Here is a 20673-nt window from a genome sequence, read left to right on the forward strand (position 1 = left end):
ATCGCAACTAAATACTCGTTAATTCCAGCTCTGTTAATTTGAAAATACGGATAAGTACTGCCGGAGTGGTCCCAGCCAACGCCCATAAAAGATTATGGTTTCAAACAGGCACTACGGGCTAAACTTGTTTTTGTTTTTTTGTTTTTGTGATAGCCATTCATTCCACCCATCAGCCGTCAACAGAAGCACCCGGTCAGCCACGATCATGACACCGGCTTTTAGCATCATTCGCTTCAAAAAGTGTTTGCTGCTATCGTGCGTTCTAATGATTGGAGTGGTGCCCACCCCTATCGCTCATAGCATGATAAAGCGTACATACTGAAAATGAGGTTTGCATAACTGGACAAGCGCTGGCACATTGCCAGGTTCGCTTAAACACACCGTGATGTTATCACTCAAAAGGTGAAGCTAAAGCAGTCAGAAACGCAGTCAGGTTTCTGACTGCTTTTGCTTCACCTTTTTGACTCTGCTTTTGCTACCTTTTTTTTTTTAGAGGGTCCGGACTGGTGTGCTTCTCATGTCTTACTCTGCTGTTGCTACGAATGGTCCACACTGCTTTTGCTAAGAGTTGGCCTGCCTTCCGTTTCGAATTTTTTTCCGTTTCTGTTAGTTTATCTGTTCGAGATATCTTGTCTGGTATCCTGATGTTGCCGCCTGGCTTCCACGTGTTGGGTTCGCAGCGATTATTCGGCGATGAGTCTCATGCTTGAGACTCATCAAATATGCCACTTTTCCGTTCAATAAATTGTTGGTAGTGTGCGCATGTGGTGTCCCTTTCTTGTCTGTGTCCGTGTTGCGCCACTGTTCATTTTCATCATGCACCAGCTCGCCCCCCAGGCCATTATTCTGATAAACTGTAGTGATGAGTCTTTTGAAAGGGCGAGATTGTCAACTTTAATGCATGCAATATTTGTGGGAAAAAAACTTTCTCAGTGCGCTGAGATGCGAGTGGTCTGTTCATGCAGTTTTAACAAATTATTCCGAAAGCATGTGTTGAAAAAAAGCGCCAGTGTGTTTTATTGCGCCAGTACTTTTCGAGAGCAAGGTTTTTTTGTTCAACACTTTTCTTTTTGCACTCCGCTCAGTCAGCTGGCCAGTGAAGTTGGTGAGAAATGGCCTCATAAACTTTTGACGCAAGAGCTTCACAAGCCTCATTCTGCGGGCCGCACTGTCATCCATGCAGCATTAAAACAATGGATATTCTTGCAGCTGACGGAGCATGACAGCAGTCGGTACGCCGTAACTTGAGGCCTTCTCTGTAGTCCTCCTGCTTAAAATGCAGGCTACACACCGTGCTCCTGTAGTTTGGAATCCAGGGCTGTTTCCCTGACCCTGAAAAGCAAAGAGTGCCGTAACAGAAATGTACTTTCCAGACATCACTGAACGCAACGGAAACTCGACTATTACAGCATCAGCTGATGATCGCAACCCTTTCCTTCTAAAGTGATCTCGCTATCACAACGGACGACGTCGCCCGGAATGTTCGAGTAAGGCGATCTTATAAGCATGTTTAAAAGCTGGTGCAGCTTACCTTTGGATTGCCGCGAGATGTTCTTGAGCCACTGATTTCGTACCTCTGTTACAGGCAACTCGTGGAAGGAGGTCCCTGTCGATATTCGCCTGCTCGACTTGCAGAGCGGCATGCAACTGTAGACCATAGTGCGTAATGATGCCGCAAACGCGTAGGCATCCACCGCCACCCTCAGGCACACGGCGAGTGAAAACTGCCTCCGGTAGAGTTATTTACTGCCTACTTAAAATGAACTCACCGGCACCGAGCTTTGTGGCCGCTACAGTACGTATATCGACGGCCCACACATGTTCAATCTTCGCGCTCCATAGCCTGTCGCCGTCTCATCGATTTTGTCGTGGGGATGAGTTACAGCGCCACTCTCAACGGTCGGCGGCGTTTTAGAGAACTAAAAAAAAACAGCTAAAGCAAAAGCAAACTTTCGGCACTGGGAAGGTAGCGCACACGCAGGTCGCCCATTATACAGTAGGTCGTGGTAACGACACCCATGCCGCCATTGGGAACTGACCCTGGCCACGTTTAACGCTAGAACCCTAGCTAGTGAAGCTAGTTTAGCAGTGCTGTTAGAGGAACTAGAAGGTATAAAATGGGATGTCATAGGGCTTAGTGAGGTTAGGAGGCCGAATGAGGCATATACTGTACTGAAGGAAGGGCATGCACTGTGTTATCGAGGTTTAGCGGAGAGGCGAGCGCCAGAAGTAGGTTTCCTTGTCAATAAATATATAGCGGGTAATATAGATGAATTCTATAGTATTAGTAATGAGAGGGTGGCAGGCATCGTAATTAGGCTTAATAAGCGGTATAAAATAAAGGTTATACAGGCCTATGCACCTACATGTAGTTATGATGTCCAGGCAGTAGAAAGCTTCTACGAAGATGTAGAATCAGCAATGTGAAAAGTAAAGACACAGTATACTGCACTAATGGGCAACTTCAATGCCAAGGTAGGGAAAAGGCAGGCAGGAGACCAGGCAGTAGGTGGTTATGGCATTGGTTCTAGGAATAGCAGGGGGGATTACTAGTTGAGTTTGCAGAGCGTAATAACTGAAGAATCATGAATACCTTCTTCAGCAAACGGAAGAACCGGAAATGCACATGGAAAAGTCCTAACGGGGAGACTAAAAAAGTAATTGACTTCATACTGTGTTCAACCCCCGCCATTATGCAAGATGTGGAAGTAATCAGGAAAGTGCAATGCAGTGACCACAGGATGGTGAGTTCCCGCATTAGCCTAAATCTTAAGAAGGAACGCAACAGATTAGCAAGAAAAAAATGCATCAACGAATTAGCGGTGAGGAGAAGGGCAGAAGAGTCCAGAATCTCGCTGCAGAATAGATATTCAGCTCTAACCGAGGATGGCGACATTACCCTAGAAGCAATAAACAATAATTTCAGAGATATAATTACTGAGTCCGCTGTAGAAGTAGGTGGTAGGATAGTTAGAGAGGATACCGGTAAGCTGTCTAAGGAGACGAAAGATTTGATTAAGAAACGCCAGAGTATGAAAGCTTCCAATCCAACAGACCAGATAGAATTGGCCAAGATATCAAAGCTAATCAATAAGTGCAAAGTGGCCATTATAAGGAAGTATAACATGGAGAAAATTGAGCATGCTGAAAAAAACGGAGGAAGCCTTAAAGCGGTGAAGAAGAAATTGGGCATAGGCAGAAACCAGATGTATGCGATAAGGCACAAGGCGGGCAACGTCATCACGAATATGGACAAGATAGTCAAAGTAGCCGAGAAGCTCTATACTGATCTCTACAGTAGCCAAAGTAGTCAGGATTGTAATGAGATTGGCGGTAGAGAAAAACAGTCAGACGTTCCACCAGTGACGAGGGAAGAGGTCAAGAAAGTATTAGAAACTATGAAAAGGGGGAAATCAGCTAGAGAGGATCAGATAACTACAGATTTGTTGAAGGACGGGGCGAATATCGTGCTAGAAAAACTGGCCACCTTGTTTATGCAGTGCCTGGTGTCATCGTCGGTATCGGAACTATGAAAGAATGCAAACATTATGGTCATTCACAAGAAAGGGGACTCTAAGGACCTTAAATATTACAGACCAATCAGCTTACTGTCTGTTATGTATAAGGTATTTACTAAGGTAATCGCTAATAGAATCAGGACAGCCTTAAATCAAGCAAAGGATCAAGCAGGTTTTTGGAAACGGTACTCTACTATCGATCATATCCATACCATCAACCAGGTGATAGAAGAACGCTCGGAATATAACCAGCCCTTATACATAGCATTCATTGATTACGAAAAAGCATTTGACTCAGTAGAAACCTCGACGGTGATGCAGCCATTGTGAAATCGGGGGGTAGACGAGCCGTACGTGAAAGTTCTGGAAGATGTATATAGTGGCTGCACAGCAACCATAGTTCTGCATAAAGAAAGTAACAAAATTTCCATAAAGAAAGGTTTTAGGCAAGGAGACACGATCTCCCCAGCACTATTCACACCTTTCTTAGAGGAAGTATTCAGAGACTTGGAATGGGAGCAGTTAGGGATAAGGGTAGATGGAGAATACCTCAGTAATCTGCGATTTGCTGATGACATTGCCTTGCTAAGTAACTTGGGGGATGAACTGCAAATAATGATTGATGACCTAGACAGGAAAGTAGAAAGGTAGGCTTGAAAATCAGTATGCAGAAGACTAAGGTAATGTTCAACAGCCTCGGGAAGAAACAGCAGTTTACGTTAGGTAGCGAGGCACTGGAAGTAGTAGGCGAATATGTCTACTTAGGACAGGTAGTAACCTCAGGTCCGGACCATGAAAAGGAAATAACAAGAAGAATAAGATTGGGATGGAGTGCATTTGGCAAGCACTCGCAGATTATGACTAGCAGCTTACCGGTATCACTCAAGAGGAAAGTATGCAACAGTTGCATCTTACCTGTACCCACCTATGGGGCTGAAACGTGGAGGCTAACCAAGAGGGTCCTACTTAAGTTGATTACAAAGCAGAGGACTATGGGACAAAAAATATTTGGGGTAACATTAAGAGATAGGAAGCGTGCAGAGTGGGTCAGAGAAATAACTCAAGTTACTGACATTCTAGTGGAAATCAAGAAGAAGAAATGGGCATGGGCAATGCAAAGAGAGGATAACCGATGGTCACTTAGGGTAATAAACAAGGGAAGGAAAGCGTAGCAGGGGGCGGCAGAAAGTTAGGTGGGCGGATGAGGTTAAGAAGTTTGCAGGGGTCAAGTGGATGCAGCTAGCACAGAACGCGTGCCGTTGTCGCGTTCGCGTGAGTTTTTGTGTGCATGCGATTCAGCCTTTACTCTAAGCGACCATTGGTTATCCTCTCTTCGCCCTACATGTCCTGCCCTTGCCCATTTCTTCTTAATTTCCACTAGAATGTCGGTAACTGGAGTTACCGACATTGTGTGTTTGGTTTATGTGCGACGGGGCATGATCACGATGTATTTTGTCATTTGTATTCTTTATGTGCGAAGGGGCCGGGTAGTGCAAGGCGGCTATGTGTGCTAGACTGTAATATTCAGCATGTTTTAGCGCCGCTGCCGCCTGACTAACAAGAAAAATATATATATGGCATTTGTTGTGATGCACCGCCGTTCGTGAGCCGAGTGGTTGAGCTGGTCATGAGGCTCGCGAACGGCAGTGCATCACAAAAAAAAACGCCGTATTTTTTTTCTTGCTAGTCAGGCGGCAGTTACAATAAAACATGCTAAATAATATGGTCTAGCGCACACAGCCGCCTGTGATATCTGCGCTATTTGGCCCTTTCGCACATAAAGAAAAAAAAACAACAAAATACATCGCTATCAGGTCCCGTCGCACATAAAGCAAACACGCACCGAACAAAAAATCCTCATTACGGCTATCACTGGTGTGTTACAGGCTGGGTGCAAACTACAGTAGGTACTTTTCATCGTTAATATTTCCTTTAGATGCATACATAGGTACCTGTAGTATATGTGTATTTGCCGCTCGGAGCATATGACGCACTTGACACTCTTGCACGACACACAGAGATGCTCTCTTTTTTTTTTTTTTTTTTTTTTTTGGATTTGGTTCCTTCGGTGTACGCAATCAGCTGCACTTTGTTAGGGAGCTTGAAAGCCATAGTCTTCGTCCAACCATCTGCAACGGCAAGAAAACCGCTGGGCACAAATGAGTCTCTTGGAGGGTTCATGCTCGTTCACTTGCGGAGTAAAGTGCTCTGCACGTAGAAAGCGTTGGTTCCTGACCAACATGCGCATCCGATGTGTAGGGGATGCGCATGTGTCACCAGGTCGTTGATTCCGCAGAAATCGCTGCAGAGGCAGAAAGGTTGTAGATCCTTCCACAACAGAATGACCATTCTCTGTGCATCCAGAACCTTTTCACCAATGTGACCACATCCGTTCTGGGGGCAGAAACCGGCTACAGCGCTGAACCATCCATTGCCAGAAAAATGCCGCGCGTTTCCTGCAGGCTTCTGTTGTGCATTCCGGCCGGGACAACGCCCTGTTCAGGGGGTGTGGATAAGTGCCTCTCTGCCGAGCCTCGTAGATGAAATCCTATAGCTGCACGCTTGTAGATGACGCGAAGAGGAAGCAACGCCCATTGCATTATGCCGGCGCGGCAGCGACCGCATTGTGCTCGGTAACTCAAGACTCCCTGCGCATACGCGCCGCTCGTAAGTCACAGGAGACGATTCCACCTAGCTCTGCAGCATCAACAAACCCCTGGCTGTTTTGCACTTTAAGATCTCTCTCTCTCTCTCTCTCTCTCTCTCTCTCTGCCTCCATGCTCTCCTTTTGATTTTTTTTTTTTACAATAAATTTGTCTGTCGTAAATCAGCACGCTGAGAGCGTCTCATTCTGTCACGTCAAACACAGCCCGCGCCATGGCCCGCGCTACTCGCTCTTACAATACGAAGACAGTACATGCATGCGTTATGAGTGGATTGTGAAAACGCTGAGGCATTCCCCCATACTGCGTGAATATGATACTGCAATCACTGTTACTACTTTCAGCCCCAAAGGCAAAAAAAGATAAGAGGAGCTTTCGCTTTCTACCTGCGTTGGCGTGGCCATGGTGCGCTTTCGTGTCATCTGTTACACTGCCGTCCAATGTGTTTCCCTGCCGCTTCCGCATGATGGCGCCTCATCCTCCCGCAAAAGGCGGATTAAATGGTAGAAATCAGTGAATTGAAGGCTCTATTCAAGATTCTATCATCCATCCCCATTAGTTCTCACCCCATCCTCCTGCACGTGGCACATATGTTCCAGAGATTTAAATATGGGTCCAGGAAATGGTCAGGTAATTTGACCGCTGTAGTTACTGCCACAGTAATAAAAAACATTTATAAAACATCACCACAAACACATGCCAGGTGCTCCTTTGGGCATGTCCTAGATGAAAACATGACTGACTTTGGAACCATGCATCCACCAAATGAAAACATATGGCAATTGTCACTCCATATGCAGCCAGTGCCAATGTTCAGTCTAATTGGATGTCAAATGAATTCAAGGGTACGCCTACAGCAGAGGCTGGAGGCCAAAACGTAAGTGTGGCTTTCACCAGTGGCAATAGGGAACCTGCGCTGCCCAGAGGGCACGCTTAAAATCGAACACCCAGCGCAGCGTGGTGTCAAATTGAGTAGGACGGAGCATGCAACTCGTCATGCCATGGCTGCACCGATCTGCACATTGTAAGCTATTTCGTGCATAATGGTTCTATCACTGATTTAATGTTCTGAAGAACCTAAAGTTTCCTTTTTGATTGACTTAAAGGCGCAACCTGACCTCCTCAGTTGCCTGCCAACTTGGCTACGAGCCACGCCGCTGCTGATTATCGAAGCTATAACTTTGCTACGCGCAGGTTTGAAACGGTTCTCGTGAGTTCAGTCTCTTTTTTTTTTCTTGCTATGGAGCGCTTGCAAAGTGGAGCGTCCATCAAGATTCACCTGCGTTGAAGCATCGCTAGTGGAGAGTAAATATATCACAAAAGAATGAAACGACCTCCCTGCTATATTAACATTCGGTAGGATTTGGGAATACTGTGCGTGTTGCCAGCATGCAGTACTTACCTACTGCCCTCTTGAGGAACAATAATTGGGATGGAGCACATTTGGCAAGCACTCGCAGATTATGACTAGCAGCTTACCGGTACTGCTCAAGAGGAAAGTATACAACAGTTGCATCTTACCTGTGCTCACCTATGGGGCTGAAACGTGGAGGCTAACCAAGAGAGTTCTACTTAAGTTGAGGACAACCCAGAGGGCTATGGAACGAAAAATGGTAGGGGTAACATTAAGAGATAGGAAGCGTGCAGAGTGGATCAGAGAATTAATTCAAGTTACCGACATTCTAGTGAAAATTAGAGAAGAAATGGGCATGGGCAGGACATGTAGTGCGAAGAGAGGATAACCGATGGTCACTTATGGTAACAAACTGGACTCCAAGAGAAGTATAGCGTAGCAGGGGGCGACAGAAAGTTAGGTGGGCGGATGAGGTTAAGAAGTTTGCGGGGGTCAAGTGGATGCAGCTAGCACAGAACCGGGTTAAGTGGAGAAATGGGAGAGGCCGTCGCCCTGCATTGGGTATAGTCAGGCTGCTGCTGATGATGATGAATGATTCCACAGATTCATGATGAGAAAATTTTTCTACCAAAAAGTGCCTCGTGTGTCACAAAATATAATGCATAATGCACCGTTATTTAAGGCGATGCTTTTGAACGCATCTGTAGAGAAACAAAAGCCTGCAGTCGCGTTTCGACACTTGCCTGTTTACAACAGTGAACGACTAGCAATCGATGGGTTTAAATGTATTTTGTTCATTCTTCGAAGCGATTAACATTGAGATCTGCTGCGAAGCATGGATCTAAAAGGCTCACACAGCTAGGACTGTAATTAGTTAAGTGGCCACAGTTGTCCCGTTGATAAATGTTAAGCGGAAATTATCGGTGCCCTACAATGTGAGAGGGTGGGGAAAGTTGCCATACCTTACATCTCCTTAGTCTAAACCCGCGCTATCTACCTTAAGAGCCAAGAATGAACTGCATCGAAGATGGGGTTAGGATCGGTGATGGGTAATAGAAAAAAATCAGTGTGAACTTGAAACAACAATGTTGCTATGCTTTGTACCTTGCACAAAATGAAAACTGCAGCAGGCCCCAACCCCTCCAGCCACCCTGTGCGCCGACTACGACTAGAGATAGGCGTATCTAGATTATTTTGTGCCCAAATAGAAGACTCAAGCAATCATGGTGAGTTAGCAGCATACGTGCCATAGAACAATCAGTAATCGTGAAACAGCTAGATCGTACAGCATGATATTTATAATAGGCAAGTTGTTCTGGATTGAACTGAAGAATATCTACCTATATATTTGTACGTGTGCTATAACAAATATTGCGTGAATGTTTTCAGCGATACATGAGCAACTAAACTAAAATAACTTAAATGCAAAAAGAAGCAATACATCTCTTATTCGAAGCAAACAACGAATAAATTAATTCTCATAATTGGGCAGTTGTTTTCAAGCATGGATCACTTACTGACCCATTGGGAAATGGTTGAAGGGTTACTAGGGATTTGCGATAGTTCAAATCAGGAAGAGGTCTGAAAGCATGCCAGTTAGGGCATTACCTGACTCTTTGCACTTCCGACAAAATACTGCATGTTCGGTTAGGTGGTTAACCCTCTTGGTTCATCGATAGATGATCATAATATGCACACCAGGATGCCACCTACTTTCGCCCTTTGTTGGGTTGCCGTCCATCTTGCAACGGCCCCACTCAAGTGCACGAGCAATGTTCAACGATCCCATGCTTGTGTGGAATCCTCAAGCTCACGCCTGCTCTGAAAGGCGCCCTTCACAACACAGTCTCATCAGATTGCGAAAATGATAAAAGTGAATATACAGATCTCTATATGTATGCTACGGCAGGCGAAGCCACGTTATGAAGCGTAATAAGTAGCGCTCAAAGAAGCTCACCAATCCGCTGTACACATACATCCAGCCCCCTGAATCGAGCTGAATTTATCGGTGCTGTGTCTTGTACGACTGCGGTGGAATAGAATACAGAGCAATCTTGAGCGCTTCTAAACACAGCAGCATGCCTCCGGTTTTGCGATAAATTAGCCACTCTTCAGTGCCTCCAGCCACGGGAGTCTCAGCCGTCCTACCAAGATAGGGGCGCGACGGCCTCTAGGTGGCGCTAGCAGTACGCGGAAAACTCCAGCACAGGTTCCCTTTACACGCAAGTTCAAACTGTCAATGATGTCTACAAATATTCAGCCAAATATTCAAATATTTCGCTGTCACCTCAGACAGAATGGTAGCAGTTTAAATCAGCAGATATTCAAGGAGGTGGGCACCAGTCACAAAGTGGTAGGTAAAACCAGAACAAAGCTACCATCTTTTGCTGAGGCACGTACACAGAAACAACAGAAAAAGTTTGTGAGCAAAGCAGTATTCTCACTGCTGCTACTTCAACGACATTTGAACGAAGATTGGTGATGTTCCAAGACATACGTGGAATTTTCTGATATACGTATAGCACTGGCACTTCTGTCAGTAGAATAGTTTATGTTGCAGTTCTTACGAGCAACATGTCCACATACAGATCGGCCACTTGGCAGGTCAGCTTCGAAGAGGGCCAATTTGCACCATAGGGATCTTTAAGGGACTATGAAACGGCTAGAAAGGCCTCTGATAAACGTTTTGAATGTGTAGAACGAACGGTTCAGAGCATTCGCCCAAAGTACAACTCCATGGAACAAAGGCAGCAATTTATTATTATTTTTTTAGAACAGGGTTTTTTGAAATTCGTGGGCTGCACAGTTCTCACGTGGCAGTGAGATTTGGAACTATTCTGCCGTGAGTGCATACATCACAACTACAGAAAGCGACAGGCTGCCATTGGCTGCAGCCCCGACGGCCACTATGTCACGAACACACTTCCGGTAACTGCGAAAGTCATCTGCTCGTGTGCTGCATGCACTGCATGCGTGAACTCCTGAGCTTGGCGCTTCGGTTCGCGACGCTAACCGAGAAGGTGGTGGCGGCTGATGGAAAGTGCGCGTCAGCACCTGAGTAGTGCAAAGAGTGCACAAGCTGGTCCAATTCAAGGCCACCTCACTACAAATGCAGTGCATTATAAAAGGCACCTTCCAATGGTTTTGAGTTCTGCAAAATTCAACAGGGTCATATTTGAGCTAATCAAACTTTGCTTTGAAACTGACAACCACCAGCTCATATAGCTGTAGGAAGTAATTTGGGATGCCCTCGCTTGGCACGTGAACTTTGAACAAAACGTAAAGGTCAAACAGGTTTTTATTTCTGAGCTCCTTATTTTGGTACCTCATTCCCTCACAACATCAACAAAAGATGCAGATTGGGGCACACACTGGACCACAGTAGTTGGTTTTGAAGTCTTCTCTACCATCGAGTCTGGCAGTGATCTGGTAGCTCGATGATATGGGCACTTTTTGCTGAAGCAGTTCGAACAAGTGGCTTGCATGCAGGGTGCAATGATGTCTGGCTCAAATGCAGTTGCTGAGAAACATTGTATTTTGCAGATGCAGAACACTTCAACGCAGGGCACAGATATTCAGATGCAGGCTCCTTGGCGGGCTCAGTTTTGAAGTTGGTAACAAGGAACTTTCAATAGTGTAGGGACAGCCTGCACAGGTAGCTACAAAAACTCGCAGGATAATCGCTACAGCTGGCATAAAGCCTATTTTGCAAGTTTTAAAATCGTGTACACCACCATACCATTTGCAGCATTTATTCTTGGTACAAAATTTTGCCACATGCTTCAATTTTTGGCACATTTAGGCACTTGAGTGAATACGACGACTGAATGCTTTCGAACCTATGGTCAAATTTTCAAGGGAAAAAATATCAGGACAAAAGAGTTCGTTGAACTGCACATGAACATTCAGGAAGATACAGGAGCAGAAGAAAGATGGACATAGAAAGGGAACAGGAAGAATGCTGAACACTGTGGCTGTAGTTGAGCAAGATCATTCCGCGAGTACAATGTCAAGACATCCTTGATGACACACCTGCACTTCACATAGCAGTGCAGCAACAAGACTTTCACCCTGATGTCGGCAATTTGAGATGCAAAGTATGCGACCTGCTCTTCTCTATTAACATCTGGTGCTTATCCCAGGAGTAATAACGGGCCATGAAGAGCATGATGGAGTTTCGCTCCCTTTCTCTGTTGTGCACACAAGAGTCAGTTATTACACAGCGACTTTCAGAGGCAGTAGCTTTTCTTACACATGTGTTCGGTAGCTGGCTGCAAGATGAATGTCGTGTACACATAGTATGAACGTCTTGCTGGCACACGTCTGCTTGTTGATGAGGCCACTGTCTCCAGAAGAACACATGGAAGCAAAACAATGCGCTTCCTGCTGCCTTTTTGTTCAGCGTTGGCTGACTGGTTCATGTTAACGCATGCCCCTCTGAGTGGTCTCATAATGTGCAGAGCCAGACATTATTCCCTCTTTACTGTCTGCAAGCTGTTAAAAATTCCAGCAGGTTCTCTTCAAAGGCAATGAACTTCCTCTAGGAGTGTACTGCGAAATGAAATAACTTGTAGAGTAGATAAGAATAGTCACAGTTGCTGCTAGAATAGAGATGCTCACTAACTCAAAGGGATCATCATTGGAGGGTATTGCTAGATTGTAGATGAAAGGAAGCAAAATGCCACAACTACACTGCCCGAAGGTCCGATTGTGGCCCTTTATATGTCACTTTCGGCTCTCAGTAATGGTCATCGTTATTACAGTTTTGGTTAAAAAAGACTGTTTTTTGTTGTTTTTTTGCTAGCAATTTTTGAAGCACTCGCTTCCCCCACTGTGTGGTGTTGTGCCGGTGGGGTTATCACACAGTAGCCCACCGTCAACAGGGTTGTGCCAAGGAGTTGGTGGCGTAGCACTCGTCACCCGTTTCGTGAATGAGGGCTGTCAGCTCCCTGGGCAGTAGCGATGGATCCAAGTCGGTGCTAGTGAGATAAAGAAAGAGTTTTATACACTATTTACAGGCATTTACACAATGAGATCGGCTCTGGGGCTGAAAGCTAACATAGACATACGCGACTGTTCTCGCGCAGCGACCGCGCGCGTGCAGCATAGTCCACAAGTACGGCCGCGGTCGGAGCGCCAGGGCATGCCGCTGTGTGGCGCGCATGATTCAGGGCCTTCTGCGGCGAAGCCCCTTCGAGGGGGACCGCACCCAACCACAAAATGACTCAAGTGATGGCTCATAGGTGTCATCAGCAAAGAATGTCAAAGAAGATGACTCAATTGCTGAGTGTGATAGCACATTTGGCTAAGGGTCCACTGGTGCTAAGCACCTTGCAATGACGATCTCCAATAATCTACAGTGAGGAGCCTACGGCATCACCAGATGTGCCACCAGCTTTGCATTTCATGCAGCCCACTTCAGTGAACTTTGTCTGTGTACATTGATCTCTAAATTGGCCTGCATACAGTGAGACATTTCCAGTAACACTGAGAATGGTGACACTTATATAAGTCACGTAAATTCAAGCAAGGCATCAAACTATTGCAAACACGCGTTCAGAAGACGTATTGCTTCATTGCTTCCAACGGAATACAGCCTGGTTCACCTCTGTGAATGCGTTCCGAATTTGCGTCCTGCGAGGAAAAATCAAACGGTTCATATTTAAAAAAAAAAAGACACCCAACATACAGTGACAATTTTTTTTTTGTCAGTTTCATTTGGCATGTGTGGGTTGAAGTTATTGAAAAAAAACAACAGCAGGATTAGCTGAAAATACATTTTATTCGCTTTGTTGCATCAACAGACGCTGTGGCAAGGGAAAAAAATGAGTGTCCCAGGAATGTAAATGTGTTGTATTTTTTTTTTTTTTTTCCTAGTTACAATAGAGCAGACCACTAGGCAAAACAATAAAAATAAAGGATTGTTGTGCTTGTGGGAAATTTCGCTGACCTTCGTGCGCTCCACTGTCATATGGCGGTGACAAGAAAAGAACAGCAGGAAAAGCATTGCAACCTTGCATTGGAGCTGATTATGTATGAACTTCGATAATATCCGATTGGCGCAAGCTTTCACTCCTGAGCCAATGCATCACAACACTTACTTTTTTCGATCTATGTTTTGCGTAAGCGCCTGTCACCGTCAGCACCACGTTGCATCGTAGCCGCCGTTGCTTGTAGCCAACGAATGCCAAATCTTTACTGAACCTTCGAAGGAATTTCGAAGCCGCGCTCGAGTGAAATGTGCCGAGCACACCCGCCGCTTCGGTTGCTCGTGAATGCCTAGAGCTTCCATCCATATTTTTTCGCTCATTCCGAGAGGGCAATATATAAAAGGACCTCAGAATAACAGCTTGAGAGGCGACTTGGTGCGGCACAACATACACAAACACGTGGATCGAGACACAAAACAGGTGCACACTACCAACTGTAATGTTGTTGTTGTTGTGCTCTCAGATAATGGCACATACCCACGAGGGGGATAGGCCACACATGAATATAGTATAAAGGGAGTTATGCTGTTAGATATGAAAAAAAAAAAAACTAATACATATAAATCAACAGTATGACAGAAAAAGGCCATACTGATCAGAAAATAATTTAAACTCAATAAGAACCTGAAGAGAAGAAGCAGCGGAATCGACACACCTAGCAGGAACATCTAACCAAGAGGGTTCTATGTAAGTTGAGGGCAATGCAGAGGGCTATGGAGGGAGAGAGAGAGAGAGAACTTTTATTTGTCCAACAGAGTGACTATCCCGCTCTTCGGGGGTTAGACCTGGAAGGTGGGACAGTTGTCTTAGTTACAGGCCGGTAGTTCTTGGACTCCGGCGGCATCTTCGGCCAGTCGAACAATTTCTCTTTGGGCTCTTGGGTCTGAGCTTCTGTGAGGGCAATGGAACGAAGAATGGTAGGGGTAACAGATGGGAAGCGTGCAGAGTGGGTCAGAGAAATAACTCAAATTGCTGACAGTCTGGTGGAAATCAAGAAAAAGAAATGGGCATGGGCAGGACATGTAGTGCGAATAGAAGATAACCGATGGTCGCTTAGGGTAGCAAACTGGATTCCAGGGGAAGGAAAGCGTAGCAGGGGGCGGCAGAAAGTTAGGTGGGCGGACGAGGTTAAGAAGTTTGGAGTGGTCAAGTGGATGCAGCGAGCACAGGACCGGGTTAATTGGAGGAATATGGGAGAGGCCTTCACCCTGCAGTGGGTATAGTCAGGCAGATGATGATGATGGTTCGCTATTGTGGCGGTTTTCATGTGGTTGCCAGCAGCTGATAGTAGGCATGAAATGCTACAACAATGTTAGTTTTGTTGTTGTTTTTTTTTATTTGTGGCCTGAATAATTGAGTTCTTCTCCTGCTTTTTCAACTGATTCGCTTCTCCTGCCAGGCAGCAGTGTCGAAGTAGAAAAGTGTGCGTTTTGTTGAGATTGTCATTCCTTGGCACTAGCTCTAGTTGGCCATGAACAGGAAATTGCAAGTGGCATAAAATAATTTGTGCTTCTGATTCATCATCATCATCATCAGCCTGACTATACCCACTGCAGGGCGAAGGCCTCTTCCATATTTCTCCACTTAACCCGATTCTGTGCTAGCTGCATCCACTTGACCCCTGCGAACTTCTTAATCTCATCCGCCCACCTAACTTTCCACTAGAATGTCGGTAACATGAGTTATTTCTCTGACCCACTCTGCACGCTTTCTATCTCTTAATGTTACCCCTACCATTTTTCGTTCCATAGCCCTCTGGGTTGTGCTTCTGATTACCTGCTTTCTACTCAAGCTGCCCAGGATGAAATTAATTTGTCATAGAAGAAATATCAAGAAAACTGCATTTGCAGTAGCAAAGAAATGTCCTACCAGTCTAGTGTCTGAGAGATGAAATTAATTCCTTCATGGAATTCTATACACTATCACTGCTGATGCTGTAGTCGCCTAGAAACCAGTTGTTTGGTGACTGCAACCAGGCCTTCACATTTTTTTCTTCATTGCACCACTTCTGTGCAGCACTGTATAGCAGCCCCACCAGCGCCCACGGCAGCACCATCAGAAGCTGTGTCGGTGCAGTGCTCACCGTCCAAGAAGCCAGTGAACACCAGGACACGCCACACATCGTGCCCGGACCCTGCCAAGCCTCGGCGGCCCATGAATGGCTTCATGCTGTTCGCTCAGAAGCATCGGGGCGAGTACTCACACCTGCACCCTGGCAAGGACAACAGGTACTGCTTGCACAAAACTTTGCTTGGGGACAATGTGCACATTTGTCAGAATGTCGCAGTCAGGAATCGGGTAAGCTGAACAAGGCAGGGGACAGCTTTAAGTAACGTTTGGGGCTGCTCAAAAGCGCACGTTTTGGTTGTAAAAAGAGAAAGCTCACACTAAAGAACTTGCCTCCATAAAAGAAAAGTTCATATTTTTCTAAACTGCATTCATTTGCTTTGCATTGCATATGCAGTTAAACCTCAATACAACAAAAGTCAGTGAAATCTGCAGTTTGCTTTATAGAATTGAAATTTCAAAACTTGAAAATTTCTCTTGTCGTGCTGAGAATCCTGCAAAAATTTCACACATATTCACGGGGAAGGCCTTTCATTGTGGTGTAAGCGGAGAGTTACATGAGCGCTGGGGACAACTCAGCCATATAGTTTAGGTTCCACCGTCATCGTCGTCCTTTAACTGAGAATTCCTGATTATTCTGATTGATTGGTGCATTTGGCTGGCACTGCCGCTGCTGCCTTGTGGGAAAGAGCCAGGGAAATGAAGGTCAGCTGCAGCTGGTCTTGCTGGCTCACGCCACATAGTGGATTCACTCAACACTACATTCATGAGCCTCCAATCTGCATTTCAGTATGTACCCCCTCAGTCATTTGAGCTGGTGGTACAATTTTTTCACGAGTTCATTTCGAGCCAGCAGTGAAATTTCACTGCGTTGAAAGTACATACTTTCATGCAGGGTGTCTAGCAACCGGAAAAACCAGGAATTGGCAGGGAAATTTTATGCACCGGGAAAAATCAGTCAAATGGCAGGGAATCCATCAAAAATTTCGCCAAGTCAGGGAAAATCGCACACTATATTCTGCAGTGCATTTTCATTCTCTCGCGCTGGCGAAACAGCAAACACCTACACGAATAACATACTTGCTCTGATGGCGGCTGCGCCACAAAGCGAAGCGCCTTAATGTTGCAAACTATTCTAATCTTTATTTATTCTTTGTTCGACGACCTCCGAGCACGATTGTTGCTATCGCCACAGCCAAGTTGTTTAGTCCATTTGCGGGCTCAAGTCAGCCCTATATAGAGTTTCTTCAGCACACTCCCAGACTTTTCATTTGTCTCATCGACCTTGTAACCATCACGTGACATCTGATAGAGGTGGTGGGTACCGATCCCAGTACCTCTCCCATACAGACGCATTGGCCTGCGCAACTTCGCCATCAATGCCCCACGGCCCTGTCCTGGCAAATAACCACATTAAATTGACGACTGCCTACGCAGGGCGGAGTATGCATCGTCAAGCCGCCCATCCCGCTCTTCGTTGCCGTGCCACTCGCGATTTGCATCGCCGGGCTGCATTTACGTCTGAGGAAGGTCTCCTAGCCCCTATAGGGGAAACTAAGGACAGCAACCTTTGGAAGTGAGGTGGCTCAATGACGAAAGACCAAAGATCCTCCACCGCCAATTACGGGAGACGACGATGCACCCTATGAAGCCTACCTCAACGATGACGTACCCAGGCTCTATATACGACGACAACATCGACAACAACACAACCAGCGAAGTAACAACAATGTGCCCCGGTTGTGACCCCAGTAAACGACGGAGCCGAGATTGGACATCAAGGTCCACGTGCTATGCGAGGACGCGAACAAGTGACCTTGAAGTTGCTGTCGACGGTCACGCAGTCACTGCCCTAGTAGACACCAGAGCTGACTACTCAGTCATCAGTGGACCATTTGCCTCCCAGCTCAGGAAAGTAGCGACTGCTTGGAATGGCCCACTGATTCGCACCGCTGGTGGTAACCTCATTAACTTCATAGGGGTGGTGCACTGCAGCAGTAATGGGCATACTTACCCCACCAGCTTCGTGGTTCTACAGCAGTGTCCGCGTGACGTGATTTTGGGCATGGACATCCTAAATGAACATAGGGCGACCATCGACCTCCAATCCAAGCTCATCAAGCTCTTAGCAGACAAAGCCATACGTGCTACGACGACTTCGACCGAGAATTAACCGTACCGCCCCAGTCAAGCGTCATAGTTTGCATGGGTAGCACAGACATCGGCACCGCTAAAGGCGTAATCAAAGGAACACCCAGTTGCTCTTGGAACGAGGCCTCTGCATCACAAGAGGCATTGCTGGTAACAAGAGGTGCTGGTAACAAACTTCACTGAGGAATACCGGCATCTCAACAAGGGAACGACAATCACTTTTCTCGATGAATTAGCAGGCATACGAGATGTATTCGCCCTCCCCGACTAACATCTGGAAGATGCACCTGACCAGGTTCGTTGTCCTACGTTTGACATCAACCAGGCAGTACCACACAGCAGAAAAGACAAGACTCGCCGTCTTCTTCGAAGCTATAACAAGTGCTCGTCAGCATCGAAGGTGCCACAAACACCAGTTGCCAAGCACCGTATTATAGTAAACGAACACGCCTGACCTCAGCACCAAAGCCCCTACCGCGTATCGACGCGAGAACACCAAGCCATCCGTGAGCAAGTTGAGGACATGCTTCGTAATGACGTCACCAAGCCATCAAAAAGCCCCTGGGCGGCACCAGTTGTGTTGGTGAAGAAGGAAAACGGGACACTTCGTTTCTGCTTCGATTACCGCCGCCCAAATAGTATAACAAAGAAGGACGTGTACCCTCTCCCGCGCATCGACGACACATTGGACCAGCTCTGTAATACAAGGTACTTCTCATTGATGGAGAAAGGGCGACAGCGCTCAATGAGATGCTGCCGCACATTACAGAAGACAACCTCGATGTCACTGCCTACCTGCAGCGTGCAGAGGAAGCCCGAAGACTGACTTGGCTGCGCATTAAAGACCAACAACGCATCGACGCCCGATGATGCAACTTGCGACGACGCGACGCAGAGTACAAGCCGGGATACCAGGTCTGGGTATGGACGCTGAATCGCTGTCGCGGACTAAGTGAAGCGTTTTTACGTTGATACTTCAGGCCATACAAAATCCTTTGCCGCGTCAGACAACTGAACTATGAAGTCATTCCCAACGGTATGTCAACCTCCCAATTGCAACGCGCGCGCCCAGAAGTCGTGCATGTTGTACGTCTGAAGCCGTATTACACGCGTTAATGAATCGGTGGCTGTTTAAACTTATTTTTTGTTTAGCTTTCTCTATTTTTTGGAACAACGTGGCGATGTTTTTAAGGGGGGAGTAATGCCACAAACTATTCTAATCTTTATTTATTCTTTGTTCGACGACCACCAAGCACGATTGTTGCTATCGCCGCCGCCGAATCGCTTAGTTCTTTTGCGGGCGCAAGTCAACCCAATAAAGAGTTTCTTCAGTGCACTCCCAGACTCTTCATTTGTGTCATCGATCTTGTCACCACCGGGTGACAATATATTACTTTGACGCTGGGGCATGGATAAGCTGCCACAATAGAAGAATCAATACGCCCATGAGGTAGGTACTGAATAAATTATGCAGAAGCGCTGCATGAGAGTAGTACGCAACAAAAAGCAGAAATAACCACGCCGGCAGCGGCCAGGACGAATGCAATCGGGGGGGTGGCTACAATGGGGAGGTGTGAAAACCTGCTCCTGAAAGCTGGCCTCAAACCGCGTTTCTGCCATGCAGCAGCGCTGCTGGCCGCCGTTGCTTTTCGGGGTGGCCGCATGCTCCGGCTGGGCGGAATTATTTATCGCGTTGATATTTTCCTGCTGGAACACTAAACACAGAAGCATGCGCTTTTTATCCAGGTAGTAGATATGGGTATTTGTTAAGTGATATCTTATACAGCTCATTCAGTCGAAAAGCTGTCTGCATAGTACTGCTAACGGCTTGTCCTAAATAATCGGGGGCTGCGTTAAAGAATCGTATCATTGTTATTTCTGGTTCTATAACATACTGATTTATTTGTGTGTGATAGGTGATGTCATGTTAATGAAATCATTGTAATTAATCAATTGATGAAGCAAACATATGGAAAAAGAATAAAATGGAAAAGGGGGTTCAGAGATGTAAAATGTTCAGAATGAAAGCCCAATATATTTCTTGATGATGCTAATTAAGAAAATTGTGTGATTTATCTAATAGTTCCTTGTAATTGAAAAAAAAAAAAAGTTTTAAAGAAGGGATTCAATGGTTGGGATTCACTGGTACGCCTGCAATGACGTTCACCAGCGAGAAGATAGTACAGCTTGGTGACCTTTGTTTCTTAATTTCAAACAGATACAGAGTGGGAGGTAACTGCCCGGAGGCAATTTGTTTTCATGAAATTCAGCTGTTTGGTAAGACACTACTTCGTGCTGAATGTTTGGTGCGACCAGTTCGTCCAGCTTAGCTGCAGACCACAAAAAAAAAAAAAAAATGCTTCTCAGGTTCTTCATCACTCTGCCCAAATCATAATCAGGAGTGAGCTGAAACTGATTGGTGAGCAGGCTCTACAGCGTTTTGATCTGCGGCTCTTTTTCGCAGACATGGATGAGTGCGGTTCCCTCTTCTTTTCCTTTCTTTCAGCACTCTTTGTAAGGTACTTGGGAAGATTCAAAAAAATGTTGGGACAGCACCAGCTTTCAGGTCACGCAAGAACATCGTGTGGCATGAAGGCTTCATTTCCATTTACAACGTTCATGAAATGTGTCAAAATTAATGAGCCTAAAACAATGTAAAAAATCTCAGCATAGCCTCTTCTACGGGGAAACTTTCCGGCCACACGCCAGCGCTTCCGGGCTAGCGGCGCCCCCGACGGAAGCGCCAACATTCCCCAAGCGGCAGGAACACGCAGCAGGGCCTAGCTTGGCAATGGTAGTGGCGGCGCGGTCTGTTCACCTCCTGTTCTAGCGAATCTGTGCTGCCAAGCGCGCCTGCGCAGCCATATTGAATTGGATTGGCCCGGCTGTTTGCGGGATGGGTGGCTTGCGTGCTGTGAGGCTGGCATCAG

At 46.1% G+C, this 20673-nt stretch overlaps 1 protein-coding gene across 1 annotated transcript in view; it reads left to right on the forward strand.

The window, feature by feature from the left end:
• LOC146180309 (uncharacterized) overlaps positions 1–20673 on the forward strand; it is a 110559-nt gene that overhangs the window by 81320 nt on the left and 8566 nt on the right. The window contains exon 6 of the mRNA XM_084579537.1: positions 15542–15753. Coding sequence (XP_084435663.1) covers positions 15542–15753 — 212 coding nt within the window. The remainder of the gene's footprint in view (positions 1–15541; positions 15754–20673) is intronic.

The sequence above is a fragment of the Amblyomma maculatum genome, chromosome 9 (genome assembly GCF_055883805.1).
Source record: "Amblyomma maculatum isolate TAMU_Amacu chromosome 9, ASM5588380v1, whole genome shotgun sequence".
NCBI classification, from domain to species: Eukaryota; Metazoa; Arthropoda; class Arachnida; order Ixodida; family Ixodidae; genus Amblyomma; species Amblyomma maculatum.